The sequence below is a fragment of the Danio rerio genome, chromosome 7, assembly GCF_049306965.1.
Source record: "Danio rerio strain Tuebingen ecotype United States chromosome 7, GRCz12tu, whole genome shotgun sequence".
NCBI lineage: Eukaryota > Metazoa > Chordata > Actinopteri > Cypriniformes > Danionidae > Danio > Danio rerio.
The window spans coordinates 31,948,582-31,969,922 of NC_133182.1; the positions used below are offsets into that span (position 1 = coordinate 31,948,582).

A 21,341-nucleotide genomic window follows, 5' to 3' on the forward strand; every position below is an offset into this window, starting at 1 on the left:
AAAATATAATACATTTTTGTACGTTTTATAATGAACATCTTATAAGAAAAATCATGAACAATCTTATTTTAATACAACTAAAAACACACTTGATTCTTGATTCGTTTGCTGATGTCTTCTGCAATGTCTGCTATCCATCAAGTGACTGCAGTTTTTTTTTTTAATTATCCGATTTATTCACATTTAATTGAAACATTTAATTGCAGTTTCTTTTTAGTTCAACAGTTTAAAAACAAAAGTCATGTTAAATTGGAAATGACAATCTCTGTTAAAGGCATTCTCTCTCTCTTTGATGGGATGGTAAGCCAAATCAAAGGTTAGCCCTGGTTTGGGCATCTCTATTCTAAAGCTTAGAAAAATGTTTTAAAAGCACATTTTCGGAGAAAAATATCCTTCAACAATATCCACCAACCCCCAACCTGGATGGACACGAGAAAAGAAAATCAGTCCGAGTGAACTCTTGAATGACACATCCATTCATTAATATAGTCAGCAGACCCATTTTTCTTCATTAACACGGTTCAAACTCTCCACACCTTGTCAGAAGGGGGATTGTTTTTATATTACATGTTATTAATCGCTAAGGCTTTCAGTGTCAGTGACGCTCGCTTCCGTCTTAAAGATGCAACCCGAGACAGACGAAACACAGTCGATGACAACGCTGACAAGAAGCTAAATTGAGCTGACAAATCCCTTGACAGTGTGTTTACTAGTCTGTGACCGAGTGCCATCCCATTACCACACAAAAATGAAGTATGTGGATAGTGTGTTGTTTATAAATTCGACGATTTTTGTTAATTGGGTTTCACATAAATTTTTGAAACAATAAAATTGCTGATATTTACCTTTCTGACGAAGTATTTCAGCTCTTTAAATGAGACGACGACTTCAAGTTATGACTGAGTAGTCCTGCAGCGCCCTCTAGTGTTCAGGCAAATGTGTACTAGTCTGGTTAATAACATTAACTCTCTCACTAGAAGCTATGAAACGTTCCTCACACTCACGCACGTAAAGAAAAAAGCCAAGACACAAAAATGATTTAAACCCACAGTATATTTAAACTCTGTATGCTCAAACAAAATCACTTTGATCAGCCTTTATACATCCATGTTAAAATGTAACAATACAACAGGACAGAAATAATACAATAAAACAACAGGTTGTTAAAAACAGTCAAAACTACACTGAAAGAGCTCCCAGAAAGGATGCAAGTTTGGTCTTTTTACTTGAATCACAGGAAAACAAAAAGGTGGTTAAGAAATCAAATGAAGCATTCCTGGCCAATAGTAACAATTAAAAAAAAGAATAGATTTTTTTTATCAAAAAGGGGTAAAATATCAAAAGAAAACGGTTATAAAAATAGTTAATCAGCCCCCCCTGTGGATAAATCTGAGTATCAATGGGAAATGAGTATCCTGATGATGATGGCGAGAAACTGATCATGTCTTATTATTGCTCTTGTGATACATAATGCTTTTAAAATTCACGTTATTGTAGAAAGAAGCAACCTGAGCACCACAGAAAGAAAAGGGATCGTTTGATTCTTGATGCTGCTTTTTTTTTGTCAATAACACAAATGATTCCTTCATGCAAGACATCAGACCTCCCTTTTATCTCTCACCCCCGAAACACCTACGCATCTCGCAGCTCGGGGTGAGTCATGGGCCTCTATAATTAGACACGTTAAATATTTTATGAGAGACTGAGAAAAATAGACAGGTTTTTTTTTCCCCCAAGCTTGTCAGACACTGAAAATACCTGCATTTGATGTTAAAAATACATTGTGTTACATTTTTGAAACATGAAAATTAGTACAAAGAGACGCAGTGTTAAAGTAATCTGAATTCAACAATCATTTCACTTAAATCCTTCAAATACGCTAAAGGGATAGTTTAAGAAAACTGAAATTTTGCAGGTAATTTACTCACCTCATCCAAGATGTTCAGTAGTAAATTAGACAAGGTTTATAGATAAAACTGTGGTCCATTTATTTGTAAAATGCATTTCAATCCATACTGACACTGCAAGTCAAAAAACATACAGGTAAAACAAGATTCCTGATCAAAAATGAAGGTCTGAAACAAAACCACTTGCCAAGGCTGTGAATTAACAGTATTAATGTGGTAAATAACATCCTGTTTCTTGCACAATCTGATCAATTCCTTTCATAAGACATCAATGTTTTTTCAGGAGCAAGAGGTTTTAGTTATGTTTAGCCTGAATCATTTCTTTGCTCATCTCTTAAATTGCTAATAGAAGTTGACATGCATTTTTGGAATGTCCAATGACCACAGTTTTAGCTAGAAATCATCTTTAAAGAAATAGTTCACCCAATAACGAAAATCTACTCAGCATTTACTGAAACCTCAAGTAGTTTCAAATTCATTTGAGTTGCTTTCTTTTGTTGAACAAAATTATTCTGGAAGTCATTCACATTCATAGTAAGAAATAAATTACATACCTTGGAAGTCACATTCTTCCAAGTATCTTCTATCTTTTTTTGTCCAAGGCATTTAAAAAATGTAGAAAAAAAATATTAAAAAGCCATTACTGACATGACTGTTAAATTAATAAAGGCTTTTAAACATTTTTTCCACATTTTTCTGAAGGCCTTGGACTAATTTTTGCTGGTTATTCTGATACCAAAGAGAACACATTATTTAAGCTACTCCTGAGCACTTTTTGTTTTAGGTTGAATTATTTATCTTTTTTTGTATTTAACAGAAGAAACAAATAGAGGGTGAACAAATAAGTGGATTTTCATTATCAATCTTTTTAACATTGTTACCAACATCTTGGATGGCCTGAAGAGGTGACTAAATTAACCAATTTGTCATTTTTGTGTAAAGGATCACTTTAAGTATTAAACATAGGGGTGTATCGGGAGAAAACCTGATAAAAACTACTGCTGAGCATCTCCAGATCTGTATCACTTTCCCCATAAATTCTAGACACTGATACGGGTGAACGAATTGCTGACTTTTCAGGGGGGAAAACAAATGACTGATCAGGTTTAAAACAAAATGACAGCACCAATTTATAAAAAAAAATAAAAATCACTCGAGCTTAATTTAGACATGTCTCATAGAATGAATATGTGTGACATTCATTTATGCATTCATTGCTGTTTTGCTAGCAATACGCTGAGCTGCTACCTCGTGATGCACTAATATAACCGTTTAAGAAAATTGATTCTGAACCATGACGATGCAGGTTTATACAATAATCAGCAAAAACTGGGTGAATCATATGGACCCAGAGCTGAAAGGCAAGTGCCACATTATCATTCAGAACTAATGAAACTAACCTCCCCTACAATCTTAACTTAGTGTGTCTGCTGAAGTGTTTAAAATAAAAACGCTTTACTTCTACAAATTAAAAACTAGACGCGTGCTTGACGAAGAGCTAGTGACTGCTTCATTCCGTTTCTGTGTTTTAAGGGGTATAAGCTACAAAAATGTTACATTTTCATTCATTTTTCTGTTTATCCAACACCCAAACAGCGCCACAAGCATCTCCTCAGAACTGCTTTCCGGTTCAACGATTTATAAACATTCCATTCACGTATTTTCAATCAAAAGCAGACTGTTGAAATGGCGTAATCGTGACCGTATGTAACATGCTTTATGCCTCCAAATGAATCTAAACACACAGCCGACTGCCTCATTCTTCTCTATTCTTGTTGACAAAAGCTGATTTGTTTACTCCACAGAGCTGATACACCAATTACTGTAGATCACAGTGTTTTTCATCTGTAAATTCATTAAATGTAAAAAAAAAAAAAAAAAAAGAAACAGTGTCAGTTTTTAACAGCTACACTGTTTGTTTCAGCATTTCCTTGTGTTTGAAGCAAACAGCAGTTCTGAAAAGATGCTCATATCACCGATTTGCCATTTATCTATCTCTCCAAACACGTACGTTATGTATTTCTAGTTAACTTTTCCTTCTATCTTAGTGAAAGAGTGAGAAAAGTTGACTGGAAATGAGTATATCATAACCCCTTTTCTTAATTATACACCATTCTTTCGAATTTCTGTTAAACGTTTGCACTCAATTACATTTCGGTTGAGCTAGTGTTTACTCGTTTTGTGCATGGACCATAAAACACAGCCTACGATGGGACACACTGAAGGCTGCAGCTGCAATTATTTTTTTTTAAAAGCTCTTGAGGCACTTTTTTAGACATTTTCATTCAGATCACCTCAGGAGTTGAACATTGCAATGGTCCCCTTGCATATCTAACAAATCAACATCCCAAATGACAGTACATTCTTAGTAACGCACCATTACAGTGCACGTATGTGATGTCTACGTGAAAACATCCAGAGCCCGTTTCGTAGTGTTCATGCTATGAGAAAGAGGCGTGTGAAAACACTGTTAAAAAACCGTTGAGGAGGTGAGGATTTAGAAAATTTCACAAAAAGGAGAGCCAAACATGTGGCTAATCCCTGGCTGGAGAAAGGGGGTGAGAGAGCGTGGACAAAGAAGACAGATGGCAGAAGATATACAGACAAATAGAAAAAGACAGAAAGAGAGAGTTTGGGGGGGGGGGGCACAGATGAGACCCCTACTTGGGGAAGTTGTTCTGTTGCCGGCGTTTGGCAGACCTCAACTTCTCAAAGCGCGACTCCATCTCTTCCAGGACTTTAGGGGTGTACCGTACCACCAGTTTCACTGTGCCCTGAGCAGCCTTCAACAGCTCCACAGCTTTCTCGTGGTGCTCTCCTTCTACACTCTGAAAGACAAGGAGTTCTTTTTCTATTGGATCAACATTTTTATTTTTTAAATGCCTATATTGGTGTGACATAACTTATAAATGAGTTCAGTTTTTTTTAATAATCTGAAACGTGCTGTGACTTGTATTTTAAAGCAGTTTACATAATGCAGTTTACGTCAATCTGAGTGGGTGCAAAGTGTCCACATTTCGATTTGTATAGCTTTCACTTTATTTATTCACTTTATCCCTTGGTCAAACTTTATTTTGATGGTCTGTTGGTTGAATTTAAATTACATAGCAACTACAAGCCAACCATAGATATATACACTAGTTATCGCATAGGGACCCCGAGCATGCGTCAATAGCGCCGCCATATTTGTAGTGCTCCCAGGACAAGTGTCATTCAACCGCACTAGTCAAGACAGTGTTACTACGTGAAGATGCGGGACTTTAGCGCTGTCTACGGGTGTAGTAACAAAACAAAGAAAACAAAGCACAAAGGCAGAACATTTCATAGGTAAGATTCAGGTTTTTTTACGTTTTGGTATATTATGAACTTTTGTGCTAAACGGGTAGCGTTATTGATAATAATACTGTCTCTTACTGCATTCACCAAAAGGCAAAGCAGCAGCAACTCACACCTAACACTCGGCTTATGCAACTTTTGTTGAATAAAATCAGCAAACAATGCAAAAGATATATGAAAACGAGATGCTGGAAACTTGTATTATTGTCCGTTAAGTGAAGGAGTCGTTCATTCACAAATGAATCTCCCCCTCCGTCAGTATGAAAAGTGAAAGCAGGTGAGGAGGTGTGTTTCAGGACACGGATTTGATCAAATTTAACAGGGAGTATGGATAGTACATTTCCATACAAACAAACACAAGCTTTTTGTCAGAAATGCCTGTGCGATCACTGATCCATCAATATAGAAAAGTGATGTAAAATTATAATTTTCATAATTTAAAAAAGAAAATTGCATACTGACCTCCGGGAAAACTCCCGACCATAGATATTTGTGTATGTGTGTAATTCTCTGGCTCTGGATGGCCACAGTCCTCCATAGCAGCTTGGTCCCACATTTATTTAAAAGGAGCGCTACCCTGTACTAAAATGGCGGCTCAATTGACCCATTCCTTCTAATAGACAACAACAGGGTAGGTGACATCTAATGTATATATCTATGCATGCCAACTGATTCTCATTAGATTAGAAGCAAACTGTTAGGTTGGGGGTAGGGTTAGTGTAAGGTGACATGTACTTGCAAAGTTTCACATAGTAAGTTAAATGTCTGTTGAAGGAGCAATATCAACATATGAAGCAGACAATCTACTAACACTCAATAGGACCATCATCGAAAATAAAGGTTGACCAATAACTTTGTTTAAATTACATTTCTGACACCATTTATTTAAATGAGCATTTTGTTTTGATGAATAAAAAGGTCAACCAGTCAAACATTTTACATAGTGAATGCCACCACAACTTCTTTATTTTATAGGCATTTGCTCTTTTCTGTTCTGAATACTGTTATATTTAAAGGGTTTGTTAAGAAGTGAAGAGAACCAAATCCATTTTCATTGTGTGTAAATGTTGTTTATGTTAAATTCCTTAGGAGCGTATAAAAATGGTATTTAGACAGCTATGTGTAACATAATAAGGTGTAAAGTATTTTCTTGAAAAAAAAAAAATTTCACATAATTTAGTCTAACTTATATCACACCAATCCGGTTTATGTAAATTCCCTTTTTACAATAATTATTTTTAATTCTCAATTTGTTTTAAATTTTCTCAATTTTTTTCTCAAACAAAAAAAGCAAAATGAGGAAGTGCAGTACAGAATTTATTAATCTGTAATTAAATAAATAAGTGTATTCTGCACCTGTGAATTCAGATAAAAAGTTAATGTCAAGCATTTTGATCTGTTGTGTACATACCACTCCATTCACAGATAGCAGCTGGTCTCCTCTCTTCAGGCCACCGTGTCGATCAGCGATGCCTCCAGGAATGATGCGGGAGATGTAGATGGGAGAGTTTTGTTCCTTCCCACCCATTATGTTGAACCCCAGTCCCTCCTCTGTTTTTGGGAGCTCCACCACACGTGGGTGAGAATGGCCCTCACTAGCTGCAAACGCAGCCACTGTAGCCTGTAGAAAAAGAAATCAACCACTTATGGATAACAAAAAAACTACTTCTGCAAGGGATAGACATACCAAAACACACTATATTTGTTATATATAAATGTGTCACAGCTCCTTAAAACATAAAGCTAAATTTAGGATTTCAACTTTATTGACAGCATGAAATCATATTAAATTGGATTCTGAAGAATCAGGTCACAGTAAAGCGTCTTTTTCTGGTTCACAATAATAGGAATAACAAGAAAAAAATCATTTTGATTTCTAACAACAGCTTATAACTGTTTATACTGCAAGCTGGTTTGGTGAACAGACATTAAAAAAGAATACATATGTCTTCTAAATAAAAGGAGAAAATAACAACCTCCCTCAAATAAGTTGCTGATGTAATTTAGGCCATCAGTCTTGTGCAAAAGAAGGCATTACAATCAAGCTAAGCCAATCAGATAATCAGATTGACTTCCCTGTCTGTTAAGGTACAAGCTAAAATGGTTCACAGAATTTAATTCTAGTGAAGAAAGATGGCATCTTTGATGGCAAATACTTAAGAAATTTCATCTGCACAACCTCAATACATATTTGAGTGTATCTGTGTAATTGCTGTGGCGGAACCTTGTTTAGTTTTTGTTCTTCACTAATTACAGTGGAGTATACGCCTGCTGCGCGCTGATGCAGTTTTATCTAACATTACATAATCATTTAAACATCATCTTTACATTATTAAATCTAATTTATTAATATTATCATGTAACAGGGTTAAATAAAAAAAATGTAAAGAGCTCAAGAGAAAAGATGAAAAGAACATAGAGAGATCATTTTTTTTGGCGAGACTCAATGTAACTTCTGGACTTTGTGATGGCAATGATGTGTATCCACCAGCAGAAAAAGAAAGCTTACAGTTAAAAGAGAGAGTGGTTGAAATATAATTCTTTACTAGTAATAAACTTCTCACTATTTTCCATTAACAGTAGCTGCTGTATGTGAAGGGTTGCCAGTAAAGATGCACTGCTTGTCATTAATGCTAAGAACGGACATGCTAGAAGACAAAACATTGCACCAGGAATGCTCTTCACAATATTTGAAATACTGGGAGAAAGCAAAAACTCAGGGGTGCCCAGACTCAGTCCTGGAGGCCAGGTGTCCTACAGATCTTAGCTCCAAATTGCATCAACAATCCTGCACGGATGTTTCCAGAAAGCCTAGTAAGAGTTTGATTAGCTAGGCCAGGATTGTCTGATTGGGGTTGGAGCTAAACTTTGCAAGACATCAGCCCTCCAGGACCGAGTTTGGGCACCCCTATTCTAAACACTGATAAATGTTAATATGTATCCCTAACTGAAACTAACGGTCAGAAGCAAGGTTATTTTAGTAAGCAAAAACTAAAATTAAGATTGAAACAGTAATACATAATATTTTCCTTATTTTCCAAAAAAATGTAAATTAGGCATGTTTATCTACTTGTATGACATTTAAAAAGCATAATTTTTACATTTACTTATTTAAACTGTATTTGTGTGGTTTTGGCTTCAATATTTGTTTATACAGTTCATCATTTCATTTTTTTTTTGGCTTAGTCCCTTTATTAATCAGGCTTCGCCACAGCGGAATGAACCAGCAACTTATCCAGCATGTTTTATGCAGCGGATGCCCTTCCAGCTGCAACACAACACTGGGAAACACGAATACACACATCCATTCACATACAATATGGCCAATTTACCTTTTTCAATTCACCTGTACCGTATGTCTTTGAACTATGGGGGAAACCCACGCAAACACTGGAAGTTTATAAAATTATTTAAAATTTATTTCTATGAGATTTGCACATGATTTAAAGCTGTGCAAACACAAATTTTGCTCTGGTCAACACTGAAAGTTTTCTTTTAAATGGAAAAAAAAGTAAAATTTAAACTAAATATATAAAAACTAAATAGAAATATGTTCTGAAAATAAAAACTAAAACTAACAAAACCATTAATGAACCAAACTAAAACTACATTTAAAGCAACTTTAAATATAGTACTGAAATAAAAACTCCAAAACTACAATAACCTTGGTTGGCAAAAAGTATTTTTCTTTGTACAGAGCCATAACATTTTTCTAAGCGCAGCATTCCTAATGTACCAGTAACCAAGGAATCTACAGTACACTGTAAAAAATATGTTAATTAACAGTTTCAGTATTTTGTGATTCACAAGCTTTTTCCCTTTATTGTATGCTTGTGAATTGCCTATTGGCCTTGATCTCTGCTCTGTCAACTTTTGAAGTTGAAAATTCAACTTTATAGTTTAACAAAGTGACTTTTATTGACATTTAAGCAGTTTGAAACGTTATGACGCATAAGAAATAATATATAGAGAAATAAGTCTGTAAAATAACAGAAAATCTACTAGCAGCATATTACAAGACTTTTTTTATCATAATATACAACACCACCAATGCAGAGATATCATTTAAAACGTATTAACATTTTGAATAAAGTCACTTTGTTAAACTGTAGAGTTGAATTTTCAACATCAAAAAAACTGACTTTCCCAATTTTTCCAAAGATAAAGTCAGACAATACTGTTTTACTTTCATTTTTGAAATGATACAATCTAATAACACATCACTACAGTGTACACGTAAAGTTTATAGCATCTTTAATTTCAAAATGCACTGTCAAATTTCAACGCCAGAGATGCAATTTGTTTAAAATAAGAGTTATGGCTGCATCATATTGGAAAAATCTAGCATTGCAATATTTTATTTTGCCATAAATATTGCGGTATGAATACAATTTCAACAGATAACTTGAATATCTCTATTTTGAAAGAATTTATAATGTTTGATTGGGATGATTCTGCATTCAAAATGCCTCTTCATAAAATCTAATAGAGCTTTAAACTTTTTGGGGTCCCCCGACACATTTTTGTTGTGCTATTTGCAGTGCATTTCTGTATTTGCATGTGTTGTGAGTATTTTCAAGCACAATAATCTATAAATACAATCAAGAAAAAGATAAAAGTGAAATAAAGTGTTTTATCGTTTTCCGAGTCTACCGGTATTCAAGTACAGTAACTTAATGATGAAAGTAATTAAATAAAATTAATCATTGTTATAGTAACAAATGATACAATTTCTAAATGCCTTTAATGTCATTATACAATCACAGGCATCAAAAACACATGCAATCAATGAATTATAATCCAGACTCAATATTGCGTATGCTCACAATGTGACTATTACGAATGATCACATAGTGATCATTCGTAATAGTCACATTGTGAGCATACGAATGATCACATTGTGATATCAATGCTGAAACGATATACTGTGCAGCCCTAGTAAGAGTTATACGATCTTGTGTCATGTATAAAAACAAACAAATGCACCACTAAGGACTTCTGGCCCACACCATCTACAAAGAAGAGCTCACGTTGACTAAATTTAAACCCATGTTGAGACAAACACAATACACACAAATGTCTTCAATTGTAGTTCTCTACATTTAAACTAAACTTGCACGCACCAATGTTACAAAGTAATAACAAAAGTACATTTTTAAGCTCTGAGAAGGAATAGAGTTGTCTACCTGACTTACCTTTGCTGTTGCGTTCGCCCTCACCTCAGGGCTGCTGTTTATGTCCACCGTCTCGTACACATGCTCGTATACCTGACAGAAAGCACACAAACGCAGTATGAATACAAACTCTGTGGTCTTGTTTTGTAAACCTATCCAGGCAAACAAACACGGACATACAATTTAAACCAGATTTCCAGAACCTTAGGCAGTTTCCCAGATCCATCTCAGTTTAGCTACAAACTAAATTACTTGTGAATCGTAATTCAACCTTAAAAAGCCGTTTAAGTCCGTCACATTAGTCTGTATCAGATCTTCAATGGACAGCCACCATTAACGGAGAAATTGTGTCCTAGACCATAATCTTTGACTGGAAAGCCGCACCATTAGGAGAATACAGTATCAAATCAATCTCTTCACATGGCTCGCTCTTGATGCTTTAGCACATGTTTAGCACACCGCTATTCCATCTTGCATTCAGGGCCATCATTATACGTCCACACACAAGCCTCAGTGTTAAACCAAGAGACATGTGCGTTTATCTAAGAATCAAGCAAATATTCAGAGTGAAATGTAAATGGTTAAGAGACACTGCTCTTGAGTTACTAATAAAGCACTTTACGCATCCATCAAAAAAAAAAAAAAAAAAATACAGCACTTTACTCAAGCACCATCACATGCAACTGAAAAACAAGCTTTTCAGGAGAAACGTCACAGGTGACCTTGGAGCCTCAACACATGCAAAATGGTTGTAAAGAGTGTAAAAGGGCCTAAAATCTATTTTATGAAACTAGATTTGTGCAACTGAACAATGAAAGTGACTATAATATTAAAATGTTTCATTTATCTTAAATACTTGGTACTAATTAGTCAGTTTTAAAGATCATGTTAATTTATTAGTATCAGCCATTAAAGATCAGTTACGCAAACATTCATTAAATTAATCAAAAGCTAAAATAATGTAATGTACCATTTAAATATATATATATATATATATATATATATATATATATATATATATATATATATATATATATATATATATATATATATATATATTAGGGGTGTCCAAATTAATTGTTTCTTCGGTGCACCGCGATGCAGACGCGGACAATAAGGTATCGGTTCAGTAATAATCATAACCGGTTATTATGTACTGATGTCATTTATCTCCTGTGCGCTCTGTCGCGAGGGAGGTGAGCGCGAGTATTTACAACACTCAGCCAACTCAGGGCCAGCCTGTGGCATAGGCACCATAGGCAAATGCTAAGGGTGCTGTATATCCAGGGGGGCGCCAGAAAGGAACGCGGTTCAGTTGGTTTTGTTTTCAAAATTTCTGACACACATTCAGTTATAGACGGCATTAACTCAAAAACCTCTTACCCTAAAAAGATCTAAAGTGTGTTTCCTACAAAAAGACAAAGCTGGTTATGTTTCACAGCTGTCTTTTTATTTTTTCTGCTCGATATTACGACCACTGCTCCGTTTAAGCCCTCGCAATATTTGTTTAGCCGGGAGAGCTCGCGCTGAGAGGAGCTCTCAGCAAGGGACCGTCGAAAAAGTGCTTCTTTTTTTTTTTTTTTTTTCTGCTCCGCTCAGCGCGAGCTCTCCCTGTTGCGAGGGCTTAAGTGTGTGCGTGCGTGCTGGGGGGTATTCCAGAAAGCTGGGTTAACTTACCATCTGCTAAAACCTAAACTCTCGGTTGATTTACCCAAAACCTGCTTACCGCGAGTATGTTGGTTCCAAAACAGGTGACAAGAGTTAGTTAAATCAACCTCCTGAAGATAACCGCGGGTTAATGCGCGTGCACGGCACACACCTGAAGGCATTTTCAGTAGATCGCCGAATTCACGAGTCACCATAGAAAGTCACGGTGAGAAAAAAAGGGCAACGCACTTTACAGAGGCAGAGCTGGAGGTTTTAAACACAGAGATTACACATCTGCTTCAACGAAGGAAAGAAATATAGAATAAGAAATAGATAAGAAAATAAAAAATAAATAATAAGAAAATTTATTAGTTCATTAAATTACACATGCCACCCTCCATTTTATTGTAATGATAAATTAAACTACTCTTTAACATTCTTTTTTAGTATGTTGTGTAACCATTCATGCATTTATTTTTCTTGCCATTAATTTCTTAAGGCCACAATATGTGTATTGACTAATAAGGCTTATAGAAATTGTAATCTTTCTGGAGCTAGAACTCTGTCCAAAGTCATTAAACACAGAAACATTATCATAAAAGGTAATATTTAATTACTGGAGCTCTTTATTTAACACTCTAGAATATTCTTTCTGTCATGCAGCTAATAGAAAGAGGCCTGTCTAACTGCTGTGTCCTATAATAAAGGCTTTTCAGTGGTTGAGTTTTTGACTTAAACCACACACTCTGTCACTGTTGTAAGTGATTGTTGTCAGATAGCTTTAGGTTCTTTTTATTTTGCATGCAGACGAAGTTCCTTCTGCCTCAACTAACAAGCAGTGTAAGAATTTTCTGCACTTTTCCATATTTGAATATTACTCTTGGATCACAAAATCTTTTATCTACATATTTAAATTCTAAAGTAGCTGTATAAGGTCCATCTTCAAAGATAAAGTCACATAAGCATCAACTTAAGGTGAGAAATGTATATGAAAAATATGTTACACGTTGAAAGGTGTGTGTATAAAGCAGTGTACAAAATCATTCATTTTATTTCAGGAAATGAAGAAATGAACAGACCAAACTATTTGATTAAACATAGTTTTTTGACTAATTATATTTTTTTAGCACTCTTCCATCTGTTTTGTCTGCTTGGGTCACTGAGATTTCCTCTGGGTCAGGCTGCAGGTAGGGTGTCATCGTATAAGGCAGAAAAGGGTATCTTTTGTCCTCCAGCAAGTAACAATGTAGTGCCCAGTAATGATTCTATTTTATAATATAATAAAAATAAACATTGTGTTGAGCAACATTTGCTTTATAGTTTTTTTTTAAACTATATTTGTGTTATACACTTGAATCACTACTTCCTGAAAATCAGCCATTTAGCCTCAACATAGTGATGAGGTGGGGTGTGTGATGAGCTGGTAAGTGGAAGCAGTAATGAGTTTAATAGTTGAAACACCAAAAGATTAAGGATAGAAAATTAAGTTGTACCTGCACACTTATACTTTGGACAAATTTTATATTATCAGTGTCCTTTAGTGACTGATGGAGCTTTAAAATCGGCTGCAATTAATGCACACAATAGCATTTAGAAACCCTGAAAAAAAATGTAAGTGTGTGTGCGTGAATGTTTATATAAGAACGACGTCCTACATCTTAAATTAAAGATATATTTTCCTACAAAAGACAAAGCTGCCACTTATAATATTATACAGAAAATGTGAGGGTGCAGAAGAAGAGAAAAAACACAAGATCTGTAAGTGAGATTCAAACTCGCTCCATTGTTCTTTATCGACGCACTGTCCACTACGCTATTGCCGTGCTCTGAATCATCTGTGTAATGATACGCAGTGATTTATGACCAAGGAACTGTACAAAAGTTTAAAAAACAGTTCAGTGCCAGGCATACTGTACAGGTGGTCCTACTGCCACATTGTACAGTTGCCTAAAATGCCCTGACGCGAATACAAAGAGCTGCACTGAATGTTTTTTATGGTAAGCGCAGACCCGCGGTTTGTCACATTTGATTTCAAAAAGGTTTGTTAAATACATTAACATTATGAAAAAAACTATGCACTTATAACCCTCTCACAACGAAAAAACTTGTATCTGTGTGTCCACATCCATAAATATTCTCATCAAAAGAGCACGCAATGCTCAGTAAACTCTCTGAAACAGACAAACTCTGGAACATAGCAACTTACTCTCTGAACATAACCTGCTCCGGAGCAGGTTATCTTCAGAGAGTAAGTTGCTATGGCTACTTAACATACCCAGAAGTTACCTCCGATTTTGGAACAAAAGTTGAGGTTATCCACCTACTTACTCTCAAACTTACCTGTGTATGTCACATAACCTGCTTTCTGGAATAGCCCCCGGGCGTGTGTGTGTGTTTGTTTGTTTCTTTGGTGCTGTCTATGTTTGTGTATGTGTTTGAATGAGAGACAGTTTGGTACTGTGTGTTTATACAGACAGCTTGTTATAGCCTCCCCCCAAAATATAACACTGTATTGGAAAGCATCGTCAATGCACCAAGATATAGAATTGAACCGAATCGAAGGCATGATAATCGTAACCGAACCGTGAGACCAGTATAGGTTCACACCTGTTATATATATATATATATATATATATATATATATATATATATATATATATATATATATATATATATATATATATATATATATATATATAGTTTTCAAGGAAACAAAAATCTTCCACCATAGATAAATACAAGAAATGTAACTTCAGGAACAAGTTAATATATTAGAGTAATTCCTGAAAAATCACAGACAAATGAAAATTCAGCTTTGTCTTCCAATATTTAACTATATTTTAAATCATATTATTGGAAAAAAAAATATTTTAAAACTGTAATATCTTACAATATTTCAGAAATGGAGAGGATTAAAAGTCTTCTTAAAAAACACACACACACAGACAAAAAGAAAAATCTTACTGACCCAAACACTTTTAAATGTGCAGTGCAGTGTTTCTTAACCATGTTCCTGGAGAACCACTAGCACTGCATGTTTTGGATGTCACCTTCGTCTGTCACAACATTACAGGTTTTTCAGTCTATGTTAATGAGCTGATGATCTGAATCAGGTTTGTTTGGTTAAGTAGTCATGGAAAATGTGCAGAACTGGTGGTTCTCCGGGAACGTGGTTGAGAAACACTGACTACTTTACATGGACATTAGTAGTTGAATTATTTGCCTTAATCTGAATATGACAATAATATGATTAAGGTGATTACATGAGTTGCTTTTTCTACGTTCTTTTCATGATCCGTTCTACTTGTTATAGCACATGGTTCAATTAAAGTCATTGCGTCACCGCACTATCCATATTTGCTCCATAGTTTCATGTAATATTAGGTGTTTCATTATTAATTTGTCAACGTTAACTACAGTTTGGCACTTTCACTTTCATTCAGGAAAATTTCATGCATGCCCCAGTGACAAACAAGATATTGGATGAGAGAAAGAACTGCAGGAAGAGTGTTGCTTTAATGGAATTTAATACAGCATGCCATATGGAACAAAAACGATGCAGGTGTGTGTGGTCCTTCATTGACACAGTAGGTGCAGAGAATAATGTCAAATAGCTTTGTGTATAGACTACTCTGTCGCAAAACGTGGCAAAAATCCTTTACAATGGAAATAGATTGATTAAGGTTAATTAGTCATCTGTACAGCAAATAAAATCTGCATACTCCACCTCTTAATTCAATTTCTGTTTTGATCAATTATGACTTTAGTCGGATTAAGGCAATTAAAAATTGCTGTTTACATGGTAGACTCTTAGTATTGTCTTATACTCTTATATTCTTAAGATTATATGCTTAATTATATTGTCTTATGTCTTATATTTAACCAAAATAAAATCGGAGTATTGGTGTCAATGTAAACGTACTCACTAATGTAGAGCTGAAGTATAGCTATTTGTTTTTATTTATTTTGATCTTACATCTTTTACATCATTTTACAATCACAAAGCCAATTCCTAAAACGGCAGAAGTTAATATTATTATTTTTATATTTACATCAGAATTTTTCAAAATGAACATAACGTTGTTATGCCTTAAACCACATTTTAAAACAAAAACATTTAATTTTTGCCTGTTTTCATACAAATTAAACTCTATTATATAATATTTATCAGTCACAAGCCATAGCATGGTCATACTGCGGGTGATATTGCCACAGCCATATCACCCTGCAGCCCAAGACCGGTTACTCGCTGAGCCAAGCCAGTAGCTGGATGGGAGACCACATGGGAAAACTAGGTTTCTGTTAGAATTGGTGTAAGAGAGGCCAGCAGGGAGCGTTCAACTTGCAGTCTGTGTGAGTCCTAATGCCCCAGTAAAATTAAAGGGGACATTACACTGTCAGTGGGTGCCGTCTTTCGAATGAGACCTTAAACTGAGGTCCTGACTCTCTGTGGTCATTAGTCCCTCAATCGGCCCTTATGATCATGGCCTCCCAATCATCCCCATCCACCGAATAGGTTGTATCACTGTCTCTCCATTCCACCTATAGCTGGTGTGTGGTGAGTGCACTAGCGCCGTTGTTCTGTGGCTGCCATCACATCATCCATCATGCCGTCCAAACCCAACCCCCCACCCCCCCCCCCACCCCCCATTTATTATTTTATTTAGAAGCGATACAGCTTATTTTCTACCTTTAATATGAAAAACATTTAAAATAACTCATTTTAACTCCAAAAGTGTAAGTTTTTTATTTTCACTTTTTTACTTTTTATCCAAAAAAACATGACTGTTTTAGGCAATGTGTGTTTTAATTTCAGTAATTCAACTTTGATGTTAATAAATGATCATATATAGTAGATAGAGTGTGTTTCCTTCAATTATTTTAAAATTAAGTAATGCACCCTTCATTCAAAAAATCTCTCACTTGTTATATGGGAGTATATTTACTGTCCAAACCTTGTCCATGAACTATAAGGGCAAAAAAATAAAATAAAGTAATCGTTCATTAATAGTAATCGAGTTAAAATGTTCAATTAATCGAGATTTTAGGCCAAATCGCCCAGCCCTATGTTGAAAGATGAATATAAAGTTTATAAATGGACATGCATTTAAGATGAGTGCTGAGACCACATTTCAGCTTTTAACAAAAGCTTTATCGAACCTAATCTTTCCATCAGAAATCTGCTTTATTACAGGCACTCAAGCAAAGCAAAGAACAGCAACTCTGCAGCGAGCATCACTTGTGCAAAGAGTTCAGAGTCTTCAGTGAGCACGACAGATGACCAAGCAGCAGGGAGGAGACCAGTCAAGTGCCAACAGTCTTAGATTCACTACATGGGCAGCAGAACACTAGTTTTATGCCCAGTCTGAAACAGACAAATGGATTGATGCTATTTGTGGACATCAGAATCAATATCTAGTATCCAGTCCTTCTGCACAACAATAACTACGCATGTACTACACTAATGAGCACTTTGTCATAAGCATTAGCGATGAGAGCAATTTCAGTCATAACGACCGCTTGCATAAATGAGCTGAGTACTTGGGCAAAAAAAAAGAGAGAGGAGCTTGTGAGGATGAAACAACATCCGCCTGCTCAATTTTTTGTATTATTAACCTGTCAGTCTTTGGCACATTCATCACACCTTACTTTTTTTTCCCCCTCAGCATCACACAGCGGATCTCATTCACCAATAACGCCTTAGCAGAATACAAATAAGAGAAGTTCTTACCAAAACTTTATTTGGGCATCAATTTGTTATCCTTTTTATGATGTTAATGAATTGGTTGTACTTTAAAAACAGCAGCTGCATGCCCAGAGTTAGTCATTTGCATAAAACGCAGACAAATATCCATAGGGCTTTATGCACAACTTTTCTTTTATAAGCATAAGCCACTCTAAGCTAATAGATGGTGCTTTCTAAAGACTCACCTGTAATAACCTATTTAGATGCTATAAATATATTTTATGCTGATGTCTGGTTAGTTACACTGGAATATCAGACCCATTTTCAAATTAAATTCAGGAACGATGTAAAATAGACTGCCGATAACCCTAAATCTAAATTTTAAAACAAAATTTTTTATTACATTATAACATGCTCATTACATAAATAAATATGTAAGAATAGTTAGAGGCATTCATTATAAACATTATTTATAGGGATACTCCGATTGATCAGCCAGAGATCGGTATCGGCCATTAAACGCATTTAATAACTCAATCGGTACTCTCTGATCTGGCCGATCTCATGAACCGATTGCAAGTGTTTGTTGGAGATGTGTAAAAAGATTTGAATGACCTTGCATGCATTTAGGCCTTTTTACAAACAAAAACTAAAAGTTCTGTGTTTTTGACAATATTGAAAGTTCACTAAAACCTGTCTGGAAATATTACATAAATATATATTTTAACATGAATATTTAATAATATAACTTCTTGTAATATACTTACTGCAATAAACAGTAATGTATATGCCTATTTCCTTTTAGTAAAGAAGTAATGGATTTATAGTGGGGATTTTATCTTCTTATGCATCAAATATGCACTTCTAACTTTTTCTTTACTTATACATGTTGAATTCCTACTCCATCATTTGCATACAAATTGCATTGTTTGTCATTTTTCTTACCAATTTGTTTATGTTTTATCAATGATTTTGTATATACTGTATCTGCTTCTGACCATTACATGTTCACACCTATAAGAGGCTATAAGAGACATGTTTAAGGGATTATATGCAGCAGACATAATTTATTCTCTGGGGTAAGGAGAGATCTCTACTTAAGTATCGTACTTAAAAGCGAAAATGTGCTTAATGTAATATGAAGTTTGAAGCATTAGAATCTGTATTCTGTAACAGATTTGTTAAGGTTAATTCGTAGCATTAAAAAGGTAACCAATGCAAAACAATCCCCAGTTTTCAAACCTAGAAATTTTATAGACCATTTCAATGTGGTAATGTCATTGGCCAATGAACATTTTCTGCTTGTTATCAAACTATTTTATACCTGTAACGAGACAATTTATTCATAACTTGATGTTATAACAGCTATCGTAACACTATTTATCAATATGTGGAACATCTTGGACTCTTAGAATCTTTGGAAATTTAAATAAATTTTAATAAATTAAAAAACGGAAATATGTCAGGACCGTTGTTATTGTTTACATCCCTCAAAATTGTAAGAAGACGTTTAAATTTAACTTGAAAGCATGAATGTGATGTTGGAACACTTACCTCCCTTACGGCCTTGCAGAACTCGCTCTGCAAAACCCTCTGAAGGGCTTGCAGCTTCTGGGGTGGCACTTCCCCTGTTCTCTGGAGCTTGTCCAGCAGCTCAATGGCACGAGATATGTCTGTAGAATAACATATGTAAGACCAAGACCATGGATAATCATTTGCATCATGCCATCTGGAGATGTTGTCTGTGGCTAAACAGCTTTCCCTGATAAATAAAACAACAACACGGACCGCAGATAACATTTTAGCAAATCCTTTCTTTATGACAAATATTATTGTTGTTGTTGTTGTTATTAATATTGCGCCATATATTGTATGTAACGTTACTAGTATATAATTTAACGCTACCCAAAAGAAATAATGTTTGTAAATAAAAACTAAATAACTTAAGAATGAAATTATTTACTATTATAATGCTACTTACCGGTTTCTTCTTGATTTATACAGATACATGTAAATATTAAGATAAAAACAGACGGTCATAAATCAGAGTTTTAGCTGATCTACTAGCCTAAGTTAACTCTACTGTGTATTAAAGCTTCAGTTAAACTCAAAATAAGTTGCTGACTATTAGGACGTCACTGAAAGACTTTACTAACCCCTAGAAATACTCAGATGCACTGATCTCTGACCTGAAGTGCCCATGCTAACAGAGCTCACAAAAGATTAACGCTTTTGACAGCTACCCTCGTGTTTTCCTTTCGTTGAACGTAAACTCACCGCTTTAACGACATATAAATGTCCGTATTGCACATTTTATACGTTTTGTGAACGTAGTTTAGTTTATAGAAAAACGTGTATGATCTCGAACGGTGAATTGATGCTAGCTCTCTGTCGAGCACTAATCCATCCTCACGAAGTGACAGCGGGAGAACAAAAAGCGTGATTTACACAACATCCTGCTTCACGTACGGCAGAAAGTGTCTCGGTGCGCGGCTTACCTCTTTCCAGACGTACAGGTTCTCCTAAAGAGGCCATTATAGCCCTGGTTGTTGAGTTTGCGTTTGGTGAAAGCTCCAGAGTTGCGACTCGGCGGCTGTGTTTGTTGCTGTTAGCTTGCTGAGCTTAAGCGTTGTGGCTAATGCACCGAGATTACGGATGAGCGTCAAGAGCGTCATTCCTGCGTTGCTTCCGCGCAGACACTTTGCATACCATAACAAACTGACTTTATTATGATTTTCTCAATGAAATTGGAATATATTATATATAATTTTAACATTAAACAATATATTTAAAGCAAATATGGACTGTTCGACTTGGTATTTTGTTTAGGACATCGAGTTTGACTGCATAAATTATTACAATTCAGATAGTAGACACGTGTAATAGGGCTGTTTTACTGTCAGTAATATGTTACTGGACTAGTTAAGAAAATAATGTTATGGCAGCTATACAGTGATATATGGTCAACAACATAACCCACGCTCAATTGGATAATGTATTAGCCAATCAGAATCCAAGGGCAGAAATATTTCCATACATTTTAAACCATATGAATGAATAGTTTATTCCAGGTAAGGAATGCATTTATATATGATGATTTATTTATTTATTTATTTATTAAATTTTTTTTTTACAATTCAGACTACAACTGTTTATTTTAGAAATCTTTAGGCACACTTTAGGGTATTATTTTTGGGTTATTTTGACATCAGATGATACATTTAAAAAACTTTAACAATGTTATCACATTACTATCAAGAAATATATGACTGTGTTTTCATTGTTGGTTCTGTTATATTAGTTACATGAAATATGTTTACTTATATATTATTTAAATAAAAATTATTTGTTGCTAATGCTAAAAAATGTTAAGATTAATTAATGCTTTAAAAATGTTTATTTTGTTGAAGTAATTAATGATAACAAATTACATATTTTTGTAAAACTATTTTTCTTAGAAAAAACATTTATAGAGGATACAAATACATATATATGACTTTGAAATATTAAATATTGATGACCAAACGGCACGTTTTTTTTTTTTATCAAGCAAAAATAATTGTTGTACTTTTGTATTTTTTTCTTTTTTTT

The 21,341-nt window shown here is 34.8% G+C and overlaps 1 protein-coding gene across 2 annotated transcripts; it reads right to left on the reverse strand.

Moving 5' to 3' along the window:
- Positions 1 to 1,035: 1,035 nt before the first annotated feature.
- On the reverse strand, positions 1,036 to 20,403 carry lin7c (lin-7 homolog C (C. elegans); the record flags this gene model as incomplete). 2 transcript variants are annotated; one of them, NM_001004672.2, is given in 6 exon segments in its annotated part: positions 1,036 to 1,868; positions 3,656 to 4,735; positions 6,655 to 6,864; positions 10,439 to 10,510; positions 19,305 to 19,423; positions 20,249 to 20,352. In NM_001004672.2, coding segments are annotated over 5 exon segments (606 nt in total). In that variant the 3' UTR covers positions 1,036 to 1,868; positions 3,656 to 4,567.
- Positions 20,404 to 21,341: the final 938 nt, after the last annotated feature.